General features: G+C 33.9%; 3 protein-coding genes, 1 long non-coding RNA gene and 1 pseudogene across 4 annotated transcripts; 3 read left to right on the top strand and 2 right to left on the bottom strand.

Moving 5' to 3' along the window:
- The first annotated feature begins 3,968 nt into the window (after positions 1–3,968).
- Positions 3,969–5,792, top strand: LOC17887566 (pentatricopeptide repeat-containing protein At3g29230). Its single transcript, XM_006295942.1, has one exon. The coding sequence runs from the start codon at positions 3,969–3,971 to the stop codon at positions 5,790–5,792; it is 1,824 nt and encodes a 607-aa protein (XP_006296004.1).
- Positions 5,793–5,848: 56 nt separating this feature from the next.
- Positions 5,849–7,757, bottom strand: LOC17887914 (xylogen-like protein 11). The gene is made up of 2 exons (XM_023785272.1): positions 7,231–7,757; positions 5,849–6,143 (listed from the first exon to the last, which is right to left on the bottom strand). Exons 1-2 carry the CDS (start codon positions 7,592–7,594, stop codon positions 5,977–5,979), a joined length of 531 nt encoding a protein of 176 aa, XP_023641040.1. The 5' UTR covers positions 7,595–7,757; the 3' UTR covers positions 5,849–5,976.
- Positions 7,758–11,318: 3,561 nt separating this feature from the next.
- On the bottom strand, positions 11,319–13,503 carry LOC111831075 (annotated as a pseudogene).
- A 6,023-nt stretch (positions 13,504–19,526) lies between these two features.
- Positions 19,527–23,792, top strand: LOC17890506 (serrate RNA effector molecule). The gene is made up of 12 exons (XM_006293392.2): positions 19,527–20,056; positions 20,293–20,393; positions 20,679–20,736; positions 21,154–21,228; positions 21,314–21,388; positions 21,480–21,527; positions 21,648–21,716; positions 21,803–22,594; positions 22,675–22,723; positions 22,848–23,116; positions 23,226–23,378; positions 23,498–23,792. The coding sequence occupies exons 1-12, from the start codon at positions 19,653–19,655 to the stop codon at positions 23,556–23,558; spliced, it is 2,154 nt and encodes a 717-aa protein (XP_006293454.1). The 5' UTR covers positions 19,527–19,652; the 3' UTR covers positions 23,559–23,792.
- A 1,532-nt stretch (positions 23,793–25,324) lies between these two features.
- On the top strand, positions 25,325–26,565 carry LOC17889086. The gene is made up of 2 exons (XR_002834429.1): positions 25,325–26,015; positions 26,163–26,565. It is a non-coding gene; the product is annotated as an uncharacterized LOC17889086 (long non-coding RNA).
- Positions 26,566–26,827: the final 262 nt, after the last annotated feature.

The following is a 26,827-nucleotide window of genomic DNA, read 5'->3' as shown; positions in this document are numbered from 1 at the left end:
TGGAGCTACTAACAGAACCCACAACCAAACTATACATGCAGCATACAAACGCATAAAGGAACAAGAACGACGATAGAATCCGGAAACGGATCAACACAAACCCCAGCTAGACAGGCGATTCCAACTGCTACCTCCAACACACAACATTATCACTGGAAACAAACCAAGAAATCCCCAATCGAAGGTCACTAAAATTCAGACGACACTACTCACCAAATCCCAGCTACCGGCGAAGAAGAACGACTAGAAGAACGAGCTTACCAGAGGAGGAGACAACAAGAACCCAAGGCAACAAAATTCAGGAAAAACCACCTCGGCGACCCAACCAGAGCTGGATCTAATCAAGGGTAGAAGAACCATGTCTGGCACCGTCAAGGGAGGAAGAACAAAGCAAAGAACGCCGAGTCAACCTCACCTCACCGTGAAGACCAGTCTACTTCGCTAAGCAAACTTTGCTTTTCATCAAACAACCGAAAATAGTTGAAGCAAATACCAAATTCCAACAAGAGAAAGAAGATCAGCAAAGGTCCTCCCTCTCACAGTCACGGCGAAGAGCACCGCTAACTAGAGAGGGCGAACAGAGGTCTCTAGAGTTGAGCGGCGGCTAGGGCAATCTCTTCGAGAGAGAACAAAGGAGAGAGAGGTGAGGAACGTCTAATTGAAAAGAAATCTTTGCTATTTTTTTTAAGCGTAATGTAAATTATATTCAAAAGAAAAGAGTTACGGTGTGTTATAACAAGTGCTACGAATATTCGAAATTGTTGAGCTTTAACTTAAAATTTCAGGAAAAGACCAAAAGACTTCATGGACTTGTTCTTGTTTGCAGCCTTCTTTGGAATCCTGCATCATATATGTGATCTTTCATCCTTCGTATCATTTTGCATTGGTTTCGAACTTGTTGATCGATCCTCCGAATCAAATTGCCATATCATGGTTTGTGAATTGTCGGGCCGCCGGTATTAAAGATTCGATTCTTTTTATTAACCCTACCATGTGGAAGCATTTGTTTTCCAAACATTAAAAATGAAATTAAGGTGAGAAAATGAATTTCTTTTTTAGTAATTGACACATAAACTTTGCTGTTTATTCAAAACCAAAATACAAAAATCGTTTTCGAAAAACTAATTCGTTTACATTATATTAGAACAAGATATATAGTAGAGTTGAAACAAATGTGATTATATCTAAAATACCCTTAACCATCAGTGTTGGAAATGCCTTAGACATCAGTGTTGGAAATGCCTTTAGACATTAGTGTTGTCCCTAATTCCTAATCAATCGTCAAAAGATCAAACTGAGATGGTGGTATCCCCTACAACGATTTTAAAACATCCTCTAACTCCCCAATAACCTGAATTTTCACAACCGAAACCTCTCCAACAGACGTTAGCATAACAATTATCTCTCGATAGGCCTCATAACCTTTCTTAATCATCTTCTCTGCATGCATGGCCGAGATAACGAGACTCCCTGAAGTCCGTCGCACTCCCAGATAAACCAACCTCCCTTCTGGTCGCTCAAAAGAAATTCTCCATCAGTTAAAATCCAGATAGCTCTATATCGATCCAGCCAATCCATGCCCAGAATGAAATCGTACATCTCCATAGGGTTAATAACAAGTTTATGGCATAGACTCCCTAGACATATGAAAAATCCACACCCCTAAATCACCCAAGAACCGCTAGCAACTTGCCTTCCGCAACCATAACGGCTCGCAACTACTCAATGGGATCCTCATAGATATTGTTGCTCTCAGCATCACTTCAGGATGATGAAGGAAAATCAACTTTTAGATGTTTTCTCAAGATGCAATATATCGACTGTACCAACAATACGCAGCAAGCCTAACATGCTTCTAATCCAAGGTTCCTAAACAATAAATAAAGCATTAAACAACACTCAACGACTCTAGATCATTGTCATCGTCGTTGCCAAGATTCCACGATCATACTTTATATTTACGTGCACTACAACGAAAAGAGATGCGTGAGTATTATCACAAATACTTAGTAAGACAATTCAACCATCTATTGGACTATACAAACAACCGATAAGACAAGTTCAAACAACAATCACAAGCACAAGAAGCAAGCTAGGCAACAAAGGAATACAATTTGAGCCTACATCATGCTGGTATCGGTCGACACAACCATTCGACATCACCAACGTGTTTTGGTGGCTAACATCACCTTCACCTGGTCTCAAACGACACCCATCGCATACGTACGCGATCAAACTCCTGGTGTCGAACAAAATCTACTTGGTGTTGATCAACACCGACACCCTCAGAGTACATCTTTCGATCTCTCTTCGACGGATCCACCAACTCTAGGCGATTTCCGCACAACCTCAAGCACAACCAAGAAAGGCCATCAACCACTCACAACACACATAAAGCAAAGCAATCAATCACAATCACATAAACTCACTAAAACACACATCTAATCGCTTAAATAACCATGATCATGCACTCACCTCTTATTTGGATTGATAAGAATAAAAGAAACAACAAAAACACAAGAATACAGTAGCTTCTACACACCAACAGCCACAGATCTCAGCCTCTCCTTGCTTGCAATACCAGAATACACCCCTTTCTACACCTTTGACTCTTACATAAGCCTCTCCGTTGCACTTTGGATCAAACTTAAGTCAACATAACTGACTTGATCCAAAGTGCAAAGGAGAGGCTTGTGTAGGAGTCAAAGACGCAGATAGTTGCGGTTACACTTTTTTCCTTTTGTAATTATTATTAAATGGTATTAACCGCAACTATCCGCATTTAATGTACATTAGACTATGTGAAACAGAACTGAAATATGCCGAACCGAACCGAAATTCGAGGAGCCGACACCAAACCATAATTGACTTAAAACCAAATGAATCTTATACTCATCATCTAAAAGTATCTAAAGCCACATAGTACCAAACCAAAACCGAATCAAAAACAGAACGGATATCTAAAATATTTGAAATACAATATTAAACCTAAAATATATTAGCTAAAAGGGGGAATTTCAAAAAATACCCCATTTTCAAACTTTATCAAAAACCCACTAAAAATGTTGAAATTTATCCAAATATGTGTGTAAGCTTATAAATATATACACAAATTACCTTTATATGTGTATAAAACTTTATATACCTTTCATAAATAGCGTAAAAATAAATTATAAAAATCTTATAAAAACCTTATAAAAACCGTATAAAACCTTTTAAAAACCTTTTAAAAACCTTATAAAACTTATAAAACGATTTAAAACTATTTAAAACATTTTAAAATATTTGTATCGAATCTCCCAGTAGTAGTTCTTATATAGAAGTACCTTATAAAATATATAAAACTTTATAATTTTTTATATTTAAAAAGGGGTATTTTTGAAAATAGATAGATAAAAGGGGTATTTTTAAAAAGGGTACACCAAAAGGGGTATTTCTCAAAAATTCTCTAGTTAAAATTTAGACCAAAAAACCAAAAATCCAAAATACCTAAATTATACTCGAATTGAAACCGAACAAGAAAGTATCCAAAATTACTCGATAAACACAAAAAATATCCAAAAATACCTGAAATATCACACAATATCCAAACTTTTTGGTTATAACCAAAACCAAAAATTACCCAAAAATAATTTTTGTTTTAGATTGGTTTCTTGTTCAAGAACCAAAATCAAACTAAAACCAAAAAGAACCAAACCGAAATTCCAAAAATCAAAAACAAGTGGGATAATAATCTCAAAAATCCGACTGATTCCATACCAAAACTACCGAACTAAAACTGAACCAAACCGAACCGAACCGAACGCCAGGACAGTACATTACCGATAAAAAGATTGAGAGACTGAGGCTTTATAACTCTAGACCCCTTCCGTCTTTAAACATGTTACCAACAAGAAAAGTTACGAACAAAGAGACAATTCCTTACCGCCAAACCCATTAATACAAAACAAGAGGCATATCTCACAGATATGAGTATTATGAATATTATAGGCTTCTCAAAATCAAGAAGAAGCTCGATTCTTCTCGAAAAATTCATTAAATGCAGAGACAATCTCTCAAAACCATCACCAAGACTCTGGCCAGATGATCCCAAACCTCGTACCACAAATCTCGACGACGTGGTTGATATTAATCATCATCCAATACTCCAAAAGCTTGAATCTTTAAGATCTGTGAATGAATTTGATCAAGTTTATCCTCAGATTCTAGTCTCTGGACTACTTCAGAACTCTCTTGTTTCAGGACGAGTGATTAAAAAGCTCTGTACTTGTTTCGGTTCGGTTTCAACAGCTGTTTTAGTTTTTGATTCTGTCATTGAACCTGATGCGTTTCTTGGTAACACTATTTTGAGATGTTTCGTTGATTTAAAACAACCCTTTGGTGCGTTGAGGTTTTACTACGACAAAATTGTTGGTAGATCTGTGTTGTGTAATCATTATACGTTTCCGTTAATGGTAAAGGTGTGTGAGGAAGCTGGGTTGGTGAAAGATGCGGAAAAGGTTCATGCTTTGGTTTTGAAGTACGGGTTTGGTTTGGATTTGTTTGTTAGGAACTCGTTGATTCATATGTACTTGGTTTGTGGACGAGTTTGTGATGCGGAGAAGGTGTTTGATGGTGGGTTTATGGTTGATTTGGTTAGTTGGAATTTGATGATTGATGGGTATGTGAAGAATGGGAGAATGGATTTTGCACGTGAGGTGTTCGATGAAATGCCTGAAAGAGATGTTTTTAGTTGGAACACTATGCTTTGTGGTTATGTGAGGGTTAAGGATATGGAAGAGGCGCGGTGTTTGTTTGAGAATATGCCTGCTCCGGATGCTGTTTCTTGGAACTGTATGATTGACGGTTACGCGGCAGTGGGAGATGTTAAAATGGCGAGGGAGTTTTTCGATAGAATGCCACGAAGAAATGTTGTTTCTTGGAATACTGTATTGGCTCTCTATGTTAGGATGAAGGATTATACAGAATGTATAAGACTTTATGAAGTAATGATTGATAAAGGAGATGGTTTGAAGCCGAACAAAGCGTCTATTATGAGCGTATTGACGGCTTGTGGATATTTAGGCCGGATTGAGTTAGGTAAGCAGATCCATTCATATGTAAGAAGCAGTAAGATTAGACCTGATATGCTTCTCTCAACTGCTCTACTTACAATGTATGCTAAATGTGGTGAAATGGATATGGCTAGAGAGGTCTTTGATGGGATGAAAGAGAGAAGCATTGTTTCGTGGAACTCTATGATCATTGGATATGGCACGCAAGGGAATGGAGAAAAAGCTATAGAGATGCTTATCGATTTGGAAAAGCATGGAAACGTGTTCCCAAACGGTGCTACTCTAGTTTGTGTTTTGTCTGCCTGTGCGAATGCAGGGATGGTTCTAGAAGGTTGGTGGGCCTATGATCGGCTAACCCGAATCTATAACGTTGAGCCTAAACTAGAGCACCATGGCTGCTTGGTTACTCTCCTCGGCCAAGCAGGTTTGACTAAAAACTCAGAAGAACTTAAAGAAAACTCCACGTTTGTTCTCTCTTCTCGTTGGACACTCTCGAATCCTAACATTGGTGAAATCTTGGCGAAACGGCTCATGAGATTGCAGCCAAATGACATAGCGCCATATGTGTTACTATCATATATATACGCTGTTGATGGAAAGTGGGAAGAAGTGGAGAAAGTGAGGAAGATGATCGATGAGAAAAAGCTATGTATAGCAGCAAGTAACTCAACTTGCATGACCAGTGTTATATACTCTATGTTGTGTGAGATAGGCTCTGAACTGAAGATTATGAAGTAAGGCCGATGGTAATGTTTTATTTTCAGAGTTCAAGTCGCATTGATAAGCTTGTATCATACCACTTCAAAATGGTCAATTCCATTATTGATTTGTATAGAATCCAAGTTCCATAAGAACATACACACATTAGAAGAGAGTAGAATTATATGCTGCATCACGTTACCTAGTTTAAGTTATGTAATGCTTAGAATAAAGAAAACATCATGAACAATAATATAAAGACTAAGGAGTTAAAAGCTACTCCGTGATCTTTACAAGTGGCACCACCATTTTTCTTATCTTTCTCTGAGTCTGACCCTGCAGTTGATGAATCTTCACTTCCGGCTGGAGAGATCGTCGGAAACCCAAAAACTATTAACCACAAGTAAAGGACAGTTATTTTATAAATACATAATACAATTTTCAAAATTTATTAAATAACAATCAATTCCAAAGACTTTTATAAATACATATTAAATTATTTTCTTTGGTTAATTCTGTGATAATTTCAGTAATTTTAGTTAGATTAGGGTAATTTGGTTAATACGATTCCTCGGTTAACTTGGTTATTAACAAAAACTGGTTTATTTTGTAAAACCGGTATAATTCAATTATTAAAAAAAATCTGTTAAAGATGACCAAAAAAAAAATCTGTTAACCGAGAACCAAACCAACTAACCGAACTAACTTTCACAGAGGCCTCGAATGACTTCAGATTTTGAACTAGTTTTTAGTTTTTGATTTTGCAGAAACTAGTTAGTAAGCCATTCATGATTTTAATAAAAATAGATTTTCTACAAAGTAGGAAAACCAGAATTTTAGAGATTTTGCTTATTTAGTCATAGAAACGAAAAACCAAATTTTATGGATTCCAAAAAACTTTACGTGAGATTTTTATTAAAAACATTTTCATCCCAAAAAAAAACAAAAAATTAACTTTTTAAATACCTTAAAAACGTTTTTTGATAAATACGTATATTTAAAATATAAAAACTAAACAAATTACCCATTTTGTAAAATTAAAATCTATACCAAAAATCAGAAACTAAAAAAATCAAAAACCAAAAACTAAAAATCATTTAGAAATTGCAAAACATTCATGGCCAGATTGTCGATCGTTTGATTGACTAATAACCGAAACCAAAAAAAAAATCTCGGTTCGGTTTATTATCCAAGCTATCTACTTTTACAGTTTCATTCTTTTATTGTAGAGAGTTATATTATTTTATTTTGTTCGGAAAAAAAAAACGAAAAGTAAATTATTTTTTGTTACTTTATTTAGAGATATTTCCTTTTATATATAGTTAGAGTTAAATTAAAGCAATGTCACTGATCGATCATAATTACTAATAAAGTGAATTTAGTGAGAAGTCCCCGCTAAACCGTTAGATTGGATTTGATCGAATCGAACGGTCGTAATTACATAGAAAAAGTAGGTATACGGAATGAGTTAACGTACCAGAACACAAACTAGGAGCTTTCACACCGCAGATTGTTGTGAGTTGTTCAGCTCTTTGCTTATCAAGCTTAACACCAAAACGCGGCGAAGCACCACCGCCGAGAAGATTACAAACACACTCCGGCGAGCTTTGAACCATACCAGCAAGCTCAGGGCAACAAGAAGGTTCAGGTTTGATCTCATTACTTCCCATTTTAACGTACGAGAAGCAGTCAGATACGTTTAGCATAGATACTAAACAGTTCGCCGGAGATGAAGGTCCATCGGCGGCGGTGGGTTCTGGTGCTGGTGGAGTTTGACCGGAGCAGAGAGTGACGAGGAGGAGGAGGAGGAAGACGGCGGTGGTAGTGTTGGCGGTGAGCATCTGGTGGGATGTGATTGGATCTGAGATTTTTTCGAATTGGGAATTAATTGAAGTGAAGTTGAAAGTGTAAAGTGAAGTTAAGAGTGTCTTTATTTATGTTCTGTCTTTGTCTCTTTGTAAATGGAGTGTATATAAAATATTAACTTCAATGGTTAGAAGTTAAACAGTTAAATCCAAAATAGGTTATGTTAATCGAAATCAAGTTAAACCATACGATTTTAACATAAACCGAAAACCTCAAAAAATAGTGGTGTTGATCGACATCTTCTTGGTATGGATAGATATCTAACTTATTTTGGATTTGGATGTTATACTTTATGTGAACATTATTTTATTGTCAACCGAAACAAAAGTGAAATAAATAGTTATAGGTTATTGAATCTCTTATATAAAAAAGACGGGAAAACGATTTATTTCCCCCTAGAACTAACGTATCAATCCAGATATAACCCAAACTTTGACTCCGATGTAGATATAAAATATTCTAGAAATATAGTCTTATTAAAAAAATTTTATCTACATATAATATGAACAATTTACCATTCGTTACGCTTGATTTAGAATTCTTTGCACCTACAAAATATTTCAAAACTGAATCATAATGAGCTCATAAATATGTTTAGCGATAAAATAACTAAAATAATTTGTACCTTAATCACTCATTTTCATAACTGGGACATCACAATCTTGAGGAAAAGAAATAAATTCTTCATTTTCTCCCATATGAGCACTTCGACACCTTCTTGGCTCTCCCTAGAGGAGAGTATATTTCCGACAGTGTCATAGTTTTATTGTTTTTTTGTCGACAAAAAAAAAAAAATCTTCAAAGTCAACCATTATAAAACCTTTATGACTTTATAACCTCACACCAGGTATGAACCTCTCCATATGAGTGCCACACATCATTACATACACACAATTGTGAAATTTTTACTTAAAAAAAAATTGATGTCATTTTGTGAAACGTTCAATTGCCCTACATTCTTTTCATCTTCTACGGTTTGCCAAAACCAAACCGCATAAACCAAGAAACAAAAATCATACTGAAAAGACCTAATAAAGAAATAATTCGCCAATTAATGATCTCATACTCACTAACTAGCATACCAGAACAAGTTGGACCAAATAAAACTAACTAACTAGATTAAATCAATTAAACCAGATTGAGTCAACTAAACCTTAAAAATAAGCGGAAGAACAATCAGATATACCAATTCAATAAACCAAAGTCAAAGAACCAACAATTATCCAAAGATAGCATAATCATCCTAACATGCTTCTAAATTCCAAAGCCTAACAAACTAACAATGTCTTAGAACAATCGCAACATCCAGTGAGTGCCTAGATCATTCTTCTCTCTTCGCCCTAATTCGACAGTCACACTTTGCTTTTACCTACATCATAAACAAAAGATGCATAAGTATTGTCAGAAATACTTAGAGAGACACTCATCCCATCAACTGGGCTATACAAACAAGCGGTATCAATCACAATCAGGTAAATCAAACAACACAATGTCAAACAATAGCAAACTCAACTGATGCTGAGGACTGGTGTCGATCGATTCCTTCCTGGTGTCGGTCGACACTTGCACCCGAACCTCCGAAATGACGAGTAGTTTATCGACACCCACCATTAGTGTCGATTGTCACTCGCGGCCATTCTCACGACACATTTCACTGGTGTCGATCGACACCCACCACTGATGTTGATTAATCACCGATGCTCTGGGATCGCTCCAGTCGCTTTTCCTTGTTGGATCTCCACTGTTAAGCACTCTAGAGACGATGAAGACTCTCCAAAGGGTTGTACAAAGACATCAAGACATATAAACAATCACACAAGCAAAAGAATCAATCAAAGAATCTTGAAATCACCCAAAAAATGATCAAACCGCTAAGAGAAGCCATAGTCATGCACTCACCTCTTGTTTGGAAAGAACAGTGAAGAAAAAAAGAAGAATAGAGGAAGAATAAGATCCTCCTAACACTAACAGTAACAAATCTTTTCTTAAATAGGCTAGATCCCTCAAGAAAAATCACGCAAACTCTCTAGCCAAAAGACTCACATAGACTTTCAAGAACTTCTAGGAACTTTTCCCTCTTCAGGAAAAAGACAAAAGCGGCTGGTAAATACACTAGGGGTCGAGTTTTTCCTTTTAAAACGAGCCCTAGGGTTCAACCGACCTAAACCCAATCAATTCCGTAGTCAAAAACAAACCAATCAAACCGAAAACTAATAGTGTCGAGCGACACCCTTCACTGGTGTCAATCGACACCCTTACCAGACTGGTTCATGGATTTTACACATACATAACAGCCTGAAATTTTATGTTGTCAAGCGACATCCACCATTGTCCATTGGTGTCGATCGAGACCCATACCAAAATCCCAAATTTGTTTCACAAGTGTTACAATTAGTGGTGGGCAAAATACCCGTACCCGAAACCCGAACCCGACCCAATGTAAACAATTTGGGTTGGGTATATTTCATACCAAATATCCGGTTGGATGTTTATAATAAATAAATTGGGTACCCGAACCCGATCGGGTATATCCGAACACCCAAATAAATACCCGTAACCATCCAAGGTTATATAATCTTCGTTAGGATCTTTGTACAATATCGACTCTTGCCTTTCTTCTAAGGCAATTTGCTTAGTTTAGTGACTATATGATATGATTCTAACTTTGAATTTGGTGTTATTTGATGTTTCAGGAACTCAAGAACTTATCGGTTTTATGAACTTGTTGTTTTTGTGTTTGGATTTTTTTTTTTTTATTAATTCAATTTAGTTTGGTAATGTTAGCTTATTTTATATTGATGATTACAATCAGTTTATTTTAGCTTGGTACTTTTGTTACAATCATTTTTAACGACTTTAAATTGATTTCAATTTTTTATTTTCAGTTCGGATTGATTTCGGGTTTTTTACCTTTGGTTCGGATTTAAAAATTACAAATCCTATCGAACTCGAAAAATATTTTGAGGTTTTGGGTATAACCCGAAAACACCCAAACCCGATGGATGTTTACCCGAACCCGACCCAAAATTTAAATACACCCGATTAGGTGTTATTTTTCTATACCTGAAGACCCGAAAAACCCGAAAACCCGAAAACCCGACCCGAACCCGAATAGGTACCCGAACGCCCACCCCTAACTAACAATTATCCTTCAAATGAGAATGCTACCCTCATACTTTTCATCTTGCTATAACACCGCTTATTTAATTTACCTTTTTCTATCTATTTTTCTAAAATACTTAGAATATGCATCACATTTTATCATAAGTCTTAAATATAGTTTGAATTCATAACTTTCACATGATCAAACCTTAAATTCTTTTGAAGGTAAAAAATTGTCCATTTTCCATCATGAGAGGTAATTCCATCATGAGATGCAAATGCATTTCCGGTGTATATTAACATATTTAATAACGTAATTGCTTTACATTTTGGTTTAGGGACCACAATCACATGTTGATTATGAAATTATCCTTGTTCAACAATTTTCGGTTGGTAACAACAATGTATAATGTAAAGTAATTGTCTGCTTTTGTGTTTTGAAATTACAACTTTATTTTTTGTTACGTTCATCCTTAAATATATATTTTTGAATACTTAAAATACTTCTCGAACACAACAAATATATAATTTAATCAACTTTTATTTCTTCTGCATTTGATATAGTTTGGTCAATACATATACTAGACTCATAAATCATCAAAGGCCACAATTTCCACCTGGTCCTCCAAAACTAAAGGATACTCCAGTGCGCTTGGAATATCCCCAATACGATACTCTATAACATTGGTAAGAATCGGCGTAACGTCTTGTTTTCTTGTCTTCAATATCAATAATATCATAGTTTGAATTCATAACTCTAACAAACAAAAAATGTGAACTTTTTTGAAAGTCAAAAACTGGAAAATGACCATTTCCCATTGGAGGACTAATTCCATCGGGGGATGTAAATGTATTTCCTCCAAAGCGTATCAAAGTAGCTCCTTCTTTTAAATGTGTAAATAACTCTTTGGGCCAATATCCAACTACTTCATCAAATACTTTTAATGCCCAATTTCCGGAGAAGCCATCCTAATAAATATTAAAACATTAATGTTTATAACATGATAAAATGAAAAAAATGATATTTCATAAATTAAATCAAATGCTTTTAATCCAATTTTGAGTATTAAAAGATAATAATTAAAGAGAAAATATTTATGAATTTAAAAAGATAATATATGAAAATAAATCAAAAAGATAATAAAATATAACAATATAAATAAAAAATTAACAAAATAAATTTATAAACCTCCCGCGCGGAGCGCGGATCAACTGCTAGTTGTATATAAAGTAGAGAAATTTTAACCTGGAAAACTTTAGGTTGAACATAAACACTTCTTTTACCACCATAAATAGAGGATGTACCAAATGTTGTTCCGAGGTAAAGATCTCGACTAACAAGTACAAAGCCAGGACATTTTGTATCATAGCATCCAGTTTTTTTATAGCCATCTGTCTAATAAATCAAAATATAAAATAAAATGTAAACATTTATGCAAGAAAAATGGTAAAAGCAAACCACTGGTGTGACTTTAGTTATGTTTATAAGAAAATACAGAAACATATTTAAGAAAATAATTCATTTACTCACAGTCCAATATATTGTAAATCGCGCTAAACTATCACCATATAATCTTGGATGCACCTGTACAAAATTCAAAATTGATGAAAAAATTTATTTAAAAAATAAACTTACTCAAACTTTGGTTCTCCAAAATCTGATTATGAATTTACTAACACTAGATCAAAATAACTTAGTTATATTTTTTTATTTGTGAATAATTATTTTACTGTTTAAACGATCTTTTACTTGCTAATAAATATATTTATATACTTTTATTGCATAAATGTATTATATTTATATTTTCAGTTATATTTCCTGTGATAAATAGTATGACCTTGTATAAAGAAAACATTTTCTTTTATAAGTTTAATAACAACTTACCGTCCAACCAACTTGTATGCTATTGAGTTCACCGCGAGGTCCATTCTCTAACCAAATTTGACTTTTGCTGTATTGGTTATTTTGTACATTTACATCATGAATACTTATATCAGCTTCTGCTCCTCGATAGATAGTCCCATCCAATGCGGTCTCAATTGTTGCAAACTGTATATAACCATATATAAAGAAGTTGCTAGTTTTAATAAATTGTGTATATATTTTAATCACAACACTAGAAAGAAGAAGAAAAAAATGTGTGCAAATAATCATTATTTGTGCTATTAATAAGATGAAATGTTATTATACAAGATGATATAAATATTTTAATAAAAACATGATAGGAGAAAAAGATTTACATGTTGGCCAGGATACTCGATCGTGTCGAGATGAAAAACGCTCTCAGTTCCATTTCTTTGCTTTAAAATTGGTACCATTCCTTTTGGACAACTTTGATTATTCATTTTATATTTATCTTTTCTTCTATGGCGTTCATTTGAAATGAAACTTTCCTACAACATAACACACAAATAACAAGATTAAGTTGAAAAAATTAAATTATAACATGAAATATGTTGTTCAATATTAAGTTACTTTCCATTGATTAAGGACATTGTAAGTCACATTTATTCATATATGATTGAAAAAATTTAACTGTCAAACCTGAATTTTGTGGTGTTTCAACATTGGATGTTGGAAAGCCGGTTGTTTGTATATATCAACACAATCAAAATCCTAGAAAATCGACTAAATTTTTACTTTCTGTAAATTGAAAATATTATTTTTTAAGAATGGACAAACAAGATAAATGTTATAGAATCTTACATCCATGATTCCATCGGCCCCCAACGTTAGAAGCAGAGAACAAGAAAGAATGAGCACTAGATGATGTAAATCCATTGTTAAATTTTTATATTTCTCTCTGTATTTCTTGTTATATGTACTAATTTGAGTCAATGACTAATAAATTTGTTGTTACTCATAACACCTCACCTCTTTTTAACTTACCAAAAGTGTCATATACAGAAAATAAGTATTCAAAGAAAAATATTGTTTGGTCAACAATAACAGATTTGTTGCTAATCATACCACTTTTACCTTTTATAAATGAGTGATTGACAGAATAACATACTTTGCTGAAGATTGTTTGCCAAAAACACACTTAGAAGGTTTGGTATACTTTCCCACTTACTTTTGGGGTAGGTGTCATTTAGGTTGACAAAAATGCCCCTTGCTTGTGTTTGAAAGAAGGATTTGGTTCAACAAATTATAACAGTTGGATGTCAAGTAATTGTATTGAAAAGTGTGGTTGAGATTGAAAACAATATTTTATTAACTTTGGTGTTTTTAGGTTTTTGGTGTTTCGGTTTGGGCTGAAATATTACATTTAGTTGTGTGCTATAAATAGTTTTGAAAATTGTGTGGCTGAGATGTTTTGGGGGAAAAGAATCCAATGGATAAAATAAATTTGCATAAATTATTAATTTTTATGTAATCGATTTCTCTTCTTCTGTCGTTTCTTTCTTCTTGTTTTACTCTTTTTTTTTGTTCTCATCTTAGAGTGTCATTTTATATATTTGTTAACAAAAATTAACTCTTTATTTTTATATAATAAGTTATGATTATATTTTCCTTACATTTTAAGACGCATATTGCTATAGTTTAGGTAAATTTTTATATTATACACTATCCATATGTAGTTAAACATTTATTCATTGATACATGGATGGTCAATTGGACTATAATTTATAGATATTTACTAGGTTTAATCATATAAAAACATATCAAAACCTATTTAATCAAAAAATTTGTGTTTAGATAAATAAGTCATAAACCTTAAACTTTCTACGTTAAACTTTAAAGTCTAGTCCCTAAATCCTATATCCTAAACCCTAAATCATATACCCTAAAATCTAAACCCTAAACCAAAACCCAAAACTCTAACCATAAATACTAAACTCTAAACATAAAACATGAATCTCAAACCTTAATCCTTATCCAATTTAATTTAACTCTAAAACCAAAAGCATAAACTATACACTACATTCTAACTTCCAGATATTTTAACGAACATTCAAGCATATCTACACTAATGTAATCACATGGATATATATGTTAAGCTATAAATGAATAGTTTATAATATTTTATTTCATCTAATATATATCAATATGCATATTAAAATGTAAAGAAAAAATAATCATAATTTATTATGTGTAATTAAATATATTATTTTTAATACCTATCTTAAATGATAATAACAAAAGAAAAAAAAAGGGTGAGAGAGAGGGTGATGACATAAATAAAATTAGTTTTACTTTTCTAATAACAATGCAAAAAAAGAAAGCGTTAAAGAATGAGAAGGGAAGTAAAGAAGAAGATTGATTGAAGTTAGAGGAGTGTTTTGTCATTTCAAGTGGTAAAAGTATAGAGATAGTAGAAAGTAGGTTTTTGTGTAATGAAATGTTGAGAAAGTAGGTTATAGTGCAATTGTTTCTTTATAAATTTACCAAAGGTGTCAAACGAAAAAATTAAATTTTTTTAAAACAATAGATTTGTAATGCTCTGACCGTCATCAATCTAGTGGACCCCACTTTCACCCCAGCACATAGGCCCACCTTTCTTAATAGGCCTCACGTCTTCTCATTAAGCCCATGAGCTCATTAATATTCGACGGCATGTTTGCTATGTTCGGGAAAGACTTGTGTACATACCCTTTAAACTACCATATGATATTTTCCTGTGTTTTGGCCTTACTCACACAATTCCGAGAACCTTTGACTACTCCAACTTAAACACGCTTAACTGTGGAGTTCTCTCAAGATCATTGACCACGAAGATAAAAGCACTTTGGTGACATAAGTGACCAAATTAATTCATTTAAACCTCTCCACAAATTAGGGTCTCACATTATCAGGACAACCAGCCCAGTCATTATTCGTAGATACCATTATTAATAAGAATATATTGATTTAAAATATAAAAAGGTGGAAGGCCCATTATTCAAAGCAGCCCAAATTATCACCACAAGTACACAAATATTGCTGGAAATGACTTTAGCTGACATGCTCCTGCTTTTTTGCTTAGTTTAACAAACTACATATGCTATAAACCTATATATTTCTATCACTTTTACAAAGAAAGTCTAAACTAAAGTATTATATATCATGCAAAAAAAATAAAACATGTGTTAAAGTTTCTAAACATTTATAAAAAGATTTTGTGCAAATAAACCCTCCAAGTCACTGTTTCTGAACATTTATAAAAAAGTTTTACCGTTTTTAAACCCTAAAATACAAGTCAACCCTGGAAAATTAAAATAAATACTCAATTTATAGCCCGTTTTTACTAAATTTATAAAGAATGTTCTTTCCTTTAATATAATATCTCTAAAATTAATAAAAAATTATTGGATAAATATGAAAAAGAAAATCATATAGAATAAAGAAGATTTTGTCAATACTTAAAACTATAGTTCTCTTTTCATATTTGTTTGACTTTATTTTTATTTTTTAATTATCATATAACACATAAATTTAAGGGAGACAATTTATTTCTCCTGAGAACTAACATATCAATCTAGATAGAGCTCGGACTTTTACCCCGATGTAGATATCCCCGAATAAAAAGTTCGAATCCTATTTCCCCACCAAAATAAAAGTTTGAAACCTACTTCCCCCGAAACTAAAGTTCAAGATCTTATTATCCCCAGCTCTTGGTTTCCATTGGTTTATTGTTTACTTAACAAAACAAAACTTGTTTTAACTCGATTAAGTTTCAAAATTCTCAAAATTCCCATTAGATTTCATCTCCAAATCCCCATATTCCTTACTTTGGATTAAACAATTGTGATGATTTCTGACAGAAATTTTACGATTTTCGAAGCTTAATCGGGTTTAGGTTCTTCATTAGATGGTTAAATAAATAGTAAACCAAGAAAAACCCAGAATTAGGGAGAATTAGATCTCGAATTTTGGTTTCTGGAGAATTATGTTTAGAACTTTTATTTCGGGAAGAAATAGGATTCAAACTTTTCTTTCGGGGATATCTACATCAAGGTCAAAATTTGGGCTCTATTTGGATTGATACGCTAGTTCTTAGGGGGAAATAGATATAGGGGGAAACAGATCGTTTTCCCCATAAATTTAATAAAAGATTTATTTTGTTCTGCATAGTTTGTGATATAGATTTTTAAACGCGTACATATAACATTCAATTAATATAAAACATGTGTGTTTAACTTCTTAAATCGGCCAAAATGTTTAGTGAAGGAATCATAGTCTTATAATAACACGGACGGGTTATATGACGGGACGGGTTAATTAATCTCAGACTTCCATATGAGTAAACTACGACCTCTCTTAGATATACGGTTTATGCCGGACATGTACGAAGTTGGACTAATTTTTTATTTTACTATTTTTTAACAACACTAATATAGAGCATATATGATCATATGTGATATAATAAGGATTAATATTATGCAATATTAAATCAACTCTAACAAAATTTATAAATTTAAAAGATATGAATTCTAAAAAACCTAGTAATTTTGAAATGTATAAACGAATGTTAAGAAAAAAAATACGTTAACTTAACATATATGAAGACTGAGATATCCCTATATTAGTAAAGAGAAGTACAAAAACACTTCTTGGATAGGGTTTTGATAACAAATTAATCCGAAATTTCGAAATTGGATTTTACTAGATGGTTAGTCGGAGTAGAGTGGATATATCCGGATATAATTAAAAAAGTCTTAAAAAGGCCTTATCAACGCCTCTTATAACAAGAACAAACGAGAAGCCTATTGTTTGGGAACAAATTGTGTGTTTATCAATATTATCCTGTAATTTACGTGAAAGATATGCGCATGTTACAATATTGGCAAAAAGATCGATTAGTTTACAATATATTCAAATATTCTCCTCTTACCTTAATACGTTTTTTTTTTCTATTTCTAATTCTCCAATAAATTGTTACGACTTAGAATCACAATCATATAATATCTAACCTAAACATTACACGTTTACCACATCTAAATATAATAGCTTCTTCTATAGGAAGAATCATACCTCTACCATTTTCTTCAACTGTCGCATCATGCTTAATTTCTAAAGAATGGCTTCCAATTCTTCACTCCCAGTATTGGCTTCCAGTTATGCAATTTCAGACTTGGATTCAATCAAACCATTCAAAACCAGTGGGAGAGTGCAAGTCAAAATTTTCCATACTTGGAAGCAATAAACCAAATATGCAGCAGAGACTCTAAATGATTCTAACTGATTCATCTGTAAGGTTTAAAAAAATTTCCATTAGCAATATTAAAGTAACCTTCTAATAACCCTGTCGATCTTGATTCTTTTGTAGGGAACCTTGATTCATGCCACTATTAGAAATGTTATATATGTGGCCATTCAAATCATGAACTTTTCGTTAACTTAGTTTTTTTAAACATCATCTTTCGTTGACCAAGCCGAAATGAACATCATATCCTTAAATCTGTTAACAGAGCAGCTAGCCATCGTTAATCATATTTGTTTGTGAGAAACAACGTCGTTTAATGCTAAAACGATATCTCAAAATCGTGATCTAACGCCATAATCCAGAAATCAAATCCCTAATTTTTCACTTTGTTTTAGCCTTAAACGATATTATCTTTTACTAATAGAGGTGGATTAGTAATGGCAAAATGTTTGTTAGTTGTTTTGTAACAAATTTTTGGAAATGATGTTCATTTTGGCTTAGTCAAAGAAAGATGATGTTTTAAACTAAGTCTACGAAAAGTTTATGTTTTGAATGGCCATATAGAAAGTTTGTGATTTAAATGGCCAAAATTTGAAAGTTCGTGAGTTAAATAACATTTTTTCCGAATCTTAAAATACATTTGTATCACTTAGTAAATTAAACCACGTTAAAAATAGTCAGAAATCTTTCCCCCGCGCTGTAACGCGGATCCTAATATCTATATTAATATTTTTGAAGTACCTTTTGGATTCTACACTTTTAGTTATACTAATTTAAATTTTTATTTGCAAGTTAATCCCTAACATATTGCCAAAAAAAAAAATCCCTAAAATATCTTTTTTTTTTTTAATTTTGTCAATCGATGAGTATCTTTTATGGTAAGATTTATTTACAGAATAATCACATTAATTATCTGGTTTTAACAATTAACCATAGAATGCTAATAATCAAATTATGTGAAATTAATTTCCTAGTAAAAATGGTTAAAATAATTTTGAATTCTGAATTGTAATTGGAAATTCTAGATAATATTTTCACCCTCATAAACACAATAACATCTTATTAATATTAGCATAACATATTAGTTAATTACCCAAGAAAAATTAATGATTTAATTGGTGACTGAAAATAAAGTTGGTATATGGTTTAATTCGAGTTTTAACAACTTTAGAATATTATGAACATTTATTAATAAGAAACAAAAAAATACTTTGACAAGGACAAGTGGGCTAGTGGTTCTCACCTCTGTTGCCTTCTCACCAGATCCGGGTTCGAGTCCGGGCCTTCTCAAAGAGAGACATATAATTTGTAATGATGACAAAAAAAAAATATCACACATACCTACACGGGTTTGGATTAGTATTAGTATTAGTATTAGTGCTACAAAAGTATTTCATCATTTTATTATTTTGTTAACACAATCGATGAAATTGGTTAAATAATAATCATCACAGTATATTGCGAGTAAAATCCTAAAATTACAATAATCGAAATACAATTATACAATATTGAACCCTAAATAATATAAAAAAAAATTTCAAGTTATAAATATTTTAGTTTTGAAAAAATAGTCCCACGGTATACCGCATGTTAAAATCTAGTAAAAATAAATAATTAGGGGCACTTTCAATTTTCAAAATTTTGTTTACAATTTTTTTTTTTGATTAGTGGCAGACTGAGATGGGCCTCTAAGGCCAGCTTGGATTTCACACTAGTAAGGGGCGTAGCAGAAAAGGCTTTGGACTGTTATAGTTTTGAATAAACCGTCGATTTCCCGAAATAGGGTTCCGATCATCTTCTCCAAATGGCCGATGTGACTCTTCCTCCGTCTGATTCCGTCGATAACAGCCTCCCTGAGAAATCGATCTCTTCTTCACCACCTCCTCCACCGCCTTCTTCTTCTCTTCCGCAGCCGGAGCAAGAACAGGAACAGGAACAGCCTCCGCAACGCCGTGAGAGAGATTCACGTGAGCGACGTGACGACAGAGACCTCGAACGCCGTGACCGTGACCGTTCGCCTCTCCCACCGCCTCGTAGGGATGACAAGAGACGTCCTAGTTTGAGTCCTCCGCCACCGTATAGAGATAGACGCTACTCTCCTCCTCCCCAGCGTCGTTCGCCTCCTCATAAACGTTATCGGAGGGACGATAATGGCTTTGATTCTCGCCGTGGTGGTAACCGTGGTGGCTATGGGCCTCCGGATAGAAGGTAATCTTTATTTCCTCTGCTCAGTGAAATTTTCGGATCTTCTTTGCTGTACTACATTGCTCATACTTCAATCTGAATTATATCAAATTCAAAGTCATATGGGAACTGTGTTATGCTACAAGGATATAAGTTGCATTGTTGCTTAGCTGAGTATAGAAATGTGCATCACTTATAGTTCTATTGTATCAGTGATTGTTATATCCTAATGTTTACTCAATTCTTCATTTGCATGTTAGATTTGGATATGACTATGGTGGAGGATATGACCGTGAAATGGGTGGGAGGCCTAATTATGGCGATGAAAGGCCTCATGGGCGCTCCATGGGTCGCTTTCAGGGTGAGAGATCTCTTTCTAATATATTTTTAAGTTGAGGGAACCTGTATTACACGTTTGCACTTGTGAGACATGTTTAAGAGGACTATCATTGGGTGTTCCTAATAATTGGGACTTTTGGTTCATCTGATTAGTATGATTCATAGTCATAACTTTGTATTTTTTTCTCTATATGCTGTGTATTGGAGACAGTTTGAGTAGTAATTCACAATTCTATTGGTCAACTGGCTATCTATTTTAGAAGAGAGATATCAGTATCGACCTTTTAGTGTGTATTACTTTTGGCAGACTGGGAGGGAGGACGTGGAGGTTATGGTGATGCTCCCAACAGTGGAAATACTCAAAGGTTAAGGTCCCTAAATATTTGCTCATTTTTCCTCTGTTGTCATAGGTTTGTTCTCTTTGTCCAATGGTGTGCTTACTTTTGGCAGTGGATATTTAGTCTAGAAAATGTATACGAGGAGTTATGAAATGTCTATCTCCTGTTCTTACATGCGTTCTTCCTTGTAGCTCATGAAAGCTTGAGTTAAGGTTTGAGAGACACTATTGATCACTACTAGAAAATCATTTCTGAAACATGTGATGTTAAAGTCATCGTCTCTATTCTGTTATTCCTGTTGAGTACAAGATAATGCCAATATTTGGTGCAAGTGTAAAACTTTTATCTCTTTTACGTTTAAGAATGTGGCACACAACTAGTGCTGGTTGTAGAATCCCTTCTGTTGCATTTAATAATAATTACTGTTGTAATTCCTTAATCCAGGGATGGATTGATGTCATACAAACAATTTATCCAGGAGTTGGAAGATGATATCTTGCCATCAGAAGCAGAACGGAGGTATCGTTATAACTGCAACTTAGTCTTGGTGCTTAATCAGTTGTCGTCTAGAGCTGCTGGGGTAATTACTTTTGTCCTGATGCAGATATCAAGAATATAAGTCAGAGTATATTACAACACAAAAACGCGTCTTTTTTAACGCTCACAAAGAGGAAGATTGGTGAAGTCCACTATCTGTTTACATCTCTTACACCATTTTGGGATATTCTGCAAGCTAATTATTAACATGCTAATGCATTTTATGCATCCAGGTTGAAGAACAAGTATCATCCAACAAACTTACTCTCTGTCATAGAAGGGTGAGTTCATGAGCATTTCCCTCAGTATGATTGCTGTTATATTGATACTATATACTGATTTCTTTTACTTGTACTTCAAAAAAATGTCACTGACTGTTTATATTTCTTTCTTATTTTCAGGAGAAATGAACTTGCACGGAAGGTGGCGAAGGATTTCTTACTTGATTTACAGAGCGGGGCTATAGATTTGTAAGATCACTTCATTGGCCATTACTATAGTCACAAGTCACCATTCTGTCATCTCTTAAAGTTCAGTTTCCCTCGATCTGTTCCAGAGGTCCTGCAGTGACAGCAGTGGATAAATCCAGCAGGGCCAGTGAGCCAAATTCTGAGGATGAAGCAGCTGGAGGTGGCAAAAGAAAAAGACATGGTAGGTGGGAAGGTAAAGAGACTGAACTTCTTTCAGCGGCACCACAAGCCCCCAGTTTCACTTCTGATCCAAAGAGAATCCTAACTGACATTGAACAAGCACAAGCACTTGTGCGTAAGCTAGACTCTGAGAAACGAATTGAGGAAAACCTTTTATCAGGTTCAGAAACTGAAAAATCAGGTAGAGAAAAGTTACACAGTGGTTCGACCGGTCCAGTTATAATCATTAGGGGGTTGACATCTGTGAAAGGGCTCGAGGGTGTTGAATTGCTCGACACACTTGTCACATATCTCTGGCGTGTTCATGGTGTGGACTATTACGGAAAGGTTGAAACAACTGAAGCTAAGGGTTTGCGGCATGTGAGAGCTGAAGGTAAAAGTTCTGATGCAAAAGGAGATGAGAATGAAAGTAAATTTGACTCACATTGGCAAGAGAGGTTGAAAGGTCAAGATCCCTTGGAAGTGATGGCTGCGAAAGAGAAGATAGATGCTGCTGCTACTGAAGCTTTAGATCCACATGTCCGAAAAATTAGAGATGAGAAGTATGGTTGGAAATATGGTTGTGGAGCGAAGGGCTGCACGAAGCTGTTTCATGCTGCTGAATTTGTGTACAAGCATCTCAAGCTGAAACACACTGAGCTTGTCACAGAGCTGACTATCAAAGTGCGGGAAGAACTGTATTTTCAGAACTATATGAAGTATGTATGGTTTCTCTCTTGGACTCCTCTACTGTCATATATGGTGAGATCCTAATGATAAAATCATGTGCCATTTGCAGTGATCCTAATGCTCCAGGAGGACAACCAGCCATGCAGCAATCTGGCCCGGTACAAGAATTTTTTTATTATATCACTTAAAGGAATGTTAAATAGTCTGTACTAGTTTTGGGTTTTGCATGTATTAAGCTTTGTTTTGAGTTTTACTTACATGTGTGATATATACTTTTGACAGAGGGATAGACCTATGAGACGTAAACCAAGCATGGAGAACAGATTGAGGGATGATCGTGGTGGACGCAGAGAGCGTGATGGACGTGCTAATGGAGATGACAGAAATGATCGGTCGGAGGATCAAGTGAGAGGCGAAGGTGATGGTCCTGATGGTGGAAATCCTGGGGACGTTGGGTACGATGCATTTGGTGGACAAGGTGGTGTTCATGTTCCTCCCTTCTCATCGGATATAAACCCACCACCAATGCTGATGCCTGTTCCTGGTGCCGGGTAGGTTTTTAAGAAAAGACTACACTACTCTCTCTCTCTCTCTCTCTCTCTCATGTTCCTGTCTTCATATTAAAGAGTTGAGATATCTAAATATTGATTTTGTGGGCAGGCCACTTGGACCATTTGTACCAGCACCACCTGAGTTTGCAATGCAGATGTTCCCAAGTGGACCAAATCCTACTTTCGAAGGTAGCGGCAGAGGTGGACCTGCCCCTTTTCTTTTGTCTCCGGCCTTTAGACAAGATCCTAGACGGTTACGCAGGTAACATGTTTCATTTCTACATGCTCTGAGCAAATCATAACACATTGCTTTCAGTTTCATCATACGAACAACAAGAGTGCAGTGTCATTAAGAAACTAATATATGAGAAAATGGTGCAGCTACCAAGACCTAGATGCTCCAGAAGAAGAGGTAACCGTTATTGATTACAGGAGCTTATAGACAAGAGACGGCGACTAGAGATATGCTGAGTCTACGCCCACCCACGCGGCCGGGTTGGGTCAAAAGGCGAGCCAGCAGGTTCAGCCACTTTGGTGATGTATTGAGTTCTTTGCTCCTAATTTTACCACTCACTGAAAAGCGTAACACACGCACTCTATATAAAATGGTGAAGTTACGTTGGACATTATATAAGATCTATATAAAAATGAATATGTGCATGAACAAATTTAAAAATACGTTCTTACGTTTAAGCCATTAGAAGAACAAATATAATAATTGTTTAACAAAAAAAAAAAAGAACAAATATAATGTAGAAATTATATAAATATTGACGTTTTGTATTTGTTTGTTTTGTGGGTTAATAGAGCTAGAGACTGCGTATTAAAATCAAGAGATGTCTTGTGTTTGTTGTATAGGCTCGATTCAGTCTCTATATTTTGTCAACTTCAAAACCGAAACCTCGATGAATGGTCCATATAATCGGACCTTAGTTTACAACCAAAACTAGTCAATTTAAAAGTTAGGTAATCTATATACTACACTATTTTATTATTTAAAATTAAATTAAAATTAAAAATATTATTATAACTTATAAGAAAATAATTTCCAAATCTCTTTTTTGAAAAAATAAGAGACATTATTATCATTTGGAAAGAGATTTTATTTGTTTTGAAGTATCAAATAAACGTGTGTATATATATCTTAAAATTCGCTATTAAACGTTAATTATAAAAATCTAGTAATGTCAAACTGGCAATCACCAAAACATTTGAAAGCTATTTGGACCTAATCACCATTATTCATAATATTTCTAAAATATTAAAAAAAATCTTAATTTAGAAATTATCTTCTAAAACATGATTATTTCTTAACTTTCAATTTAGCAATTTAGCAATTATTATTCATGATTATTTATTAGATTATTCATGTTAAAAATCATTCTTAATTTAGCAATTATTCTTGATTATTTAATTCTTAATTGCTAAAAATTTTAATTTAGCAATTATTCATAATGTTATTTCTTAACTTTCCATTTTTCAAAAAATTATTCTCAGACTATGAAAACTAATTAATTATTATTTAATTTTTACTGCAATCATCATAATTGCGGAAGATCAAGACTATGCGATGCTTGTGCCTAGTACACAAGTTAAGCTGAAATTAATTATTATTTAATATGATGGTAAAGTTCTTTCAAATTAACATCAATCTAAAATATGATGTTAACTAAAAATATAGTCATTTGTTAATAAGTTCATATAAACAACGCAAATAAACATAAAGAATTTAAATAAATTATAGTATCGTTGAGGAAAACATTAAAAATCTTTCAAATACGAATTATAAAAAACTACATATTTACAAAAAAAAAAAAGAGAATTTGTTAGAAATACCCCTTTTCACTAACCATTTTTAAAAAATACCCCCTTTATTGGCCATTTTTAATTCTACCCTCATTTATATTTTTATTCCCGTTTTATCCTCGAAAAGCTAATTGATTTGTCATGTGTTTGTAGCCGTCACAATAGAGGATGGTCATCTTCACCTTCGTTCTCAGCTCTGGGGCCATGGCGGCCATGGTAAGGAGTCGTATATTCAAGCTTCGCCGTCGTCGTCATGCTTCTATGTTCTCTCCTTCTCTGTTGTTCTTTTGTCTCCGATCTTGTCGCTGCCGGCGTCAATTCAAGAGGAGATCTCAACGTCGTTGTCGTTCTTCGACTTCAGACCTTTGTCGTGGCTGAAATCAGAGGTTTACGAGGCAGATCTCTCTCTCTCTCTCTCTCTCTCAGATTCTAGTCTTCTCCTTCTTGAACATGGTTTCTCAGATTTGAAGAGACAAAATCATAATTTGAAATTAGCATTGCTGTTCAAAATGGAGATAACTTTACAACTCTTTGCTCACTTTCCTAGTATTGGGGTTTTTGAATTTGGCAAAAACTAGATTTTGATGAATTGGTTACAAATTATGTATTGATGTCTGCAATTTTTGTATTTAGATGATTAGAGGATGGTATTTTAATAGGAATTGTTGGATATGAATATGAAATAGATGGTGAAGATGTTTGTTTCTTGTGTGTGTAGGATGAGTGAATTTGATATCTATAGATTTGGTGTTGTTATGTTGGTTTTGTTGTCTAGAAGAGCTGCTATGTTTAATGGACTATATGAGACTCATAGATCATGTATTTGAGGTAATGAACTAGATGAGACCAGTTTTGGTCTCTCTCTCCTAGCTTTGGTTAATTTTTTCTTTAATTGCAGGTGTTGCTACATGTGCATCGTACCCTCTTGACTGCAAAAACTGAAGCTTTGAATCAAGCGATGTCGCAGGATTAGCTATAACTATAATCACTCGTGGATCAGTCCTAACGATGCTGGAGATTTGAGAATCTTTGAACCCATAACTTCTAAGAAACTTGAGAACAGAAGGTGCAGCTTATCACCAAGCTAATGGAGGTTAGTCTGAAACAAATGCGCAAACCTCTTTTCTGTCACATTTTGGGTCAGTTTGAATGATTAGGTTAACTGGTCTAGTTGTTGTTCTGTTTTTTCTGGTTCTGTATTGTCGATTTTGTTTGGCCGTGATATTATTGATTGTAACAGGTAAGAGCTGCAGCCTGCAGTCACGAGTGATGAAAAATGTAGCAATCTCTCATTTCATCTACTTCTCCTTCTCTTCATCAAAGAGAGTGGTTCCCTCATTTCTTCTAGTCTCTGCAGTCTTTGTATAATTCTAAAAGTACTGAAACAAGCAAGAAGTATGAAGGACAAGTTTGAGAAGTACTGGGATGAATTGATCAATATAAATCCAGTTGATAGAAACAGTTGAGCGACAGAGTTTAGGATCAGCTTATGATGTTTTGTCATGGTAGAAGCATAATAGTCTGAACTATGTTTAGGAACCTTATAAAATATGTTTTTTTAGACATACCGTTTATGCAAATTGTTGTTTGTTAACGAGAAGCATATATTCATCAATATATGGATTTTGCTACTTTTTAAAACCTTTATAAAAGTCTTATAAACTCTTTATAAAAGCCTTATAAAACGTTATAAAAGCCTTATAAAATCTTTAAAAAACCTTCTAAAACCTTATAAAAGCCTTGTAAGACTTTTTAAATAGTTTTAAAGCCTCAATATCCATTTAAACACCTTTTAAATACTTTTGAAAATTTTTTAAAACCTTATAAAAGCCTTATAAAATATTTATAAAAGCCTTTTAAAATCTTAGTAAACCTTTTTAATAGTTTTTAAAACCTTAATACATT

This window comes from Capsella rubella, unplaced genomic scaffold, assembly GCF_000375325.1.
Source record: "Capsella rubella cultivar Monte Gargano unplaced genomic scaffold, Caprub1_0 scaffold_4, whole genome shotgun sequence".
Lineage (NCBI taxonomy): Eukaryota > Viridiplantae > Streptophyta > Magnoliopsida > Brassicales > Brassicaceae > Capsella > Capsella rubella.
The sequence above is the reverse complement of the archived record's forward strand: the minus strand, read 5'-3'. Positions and strand labels throughout refer to the sequence as shown.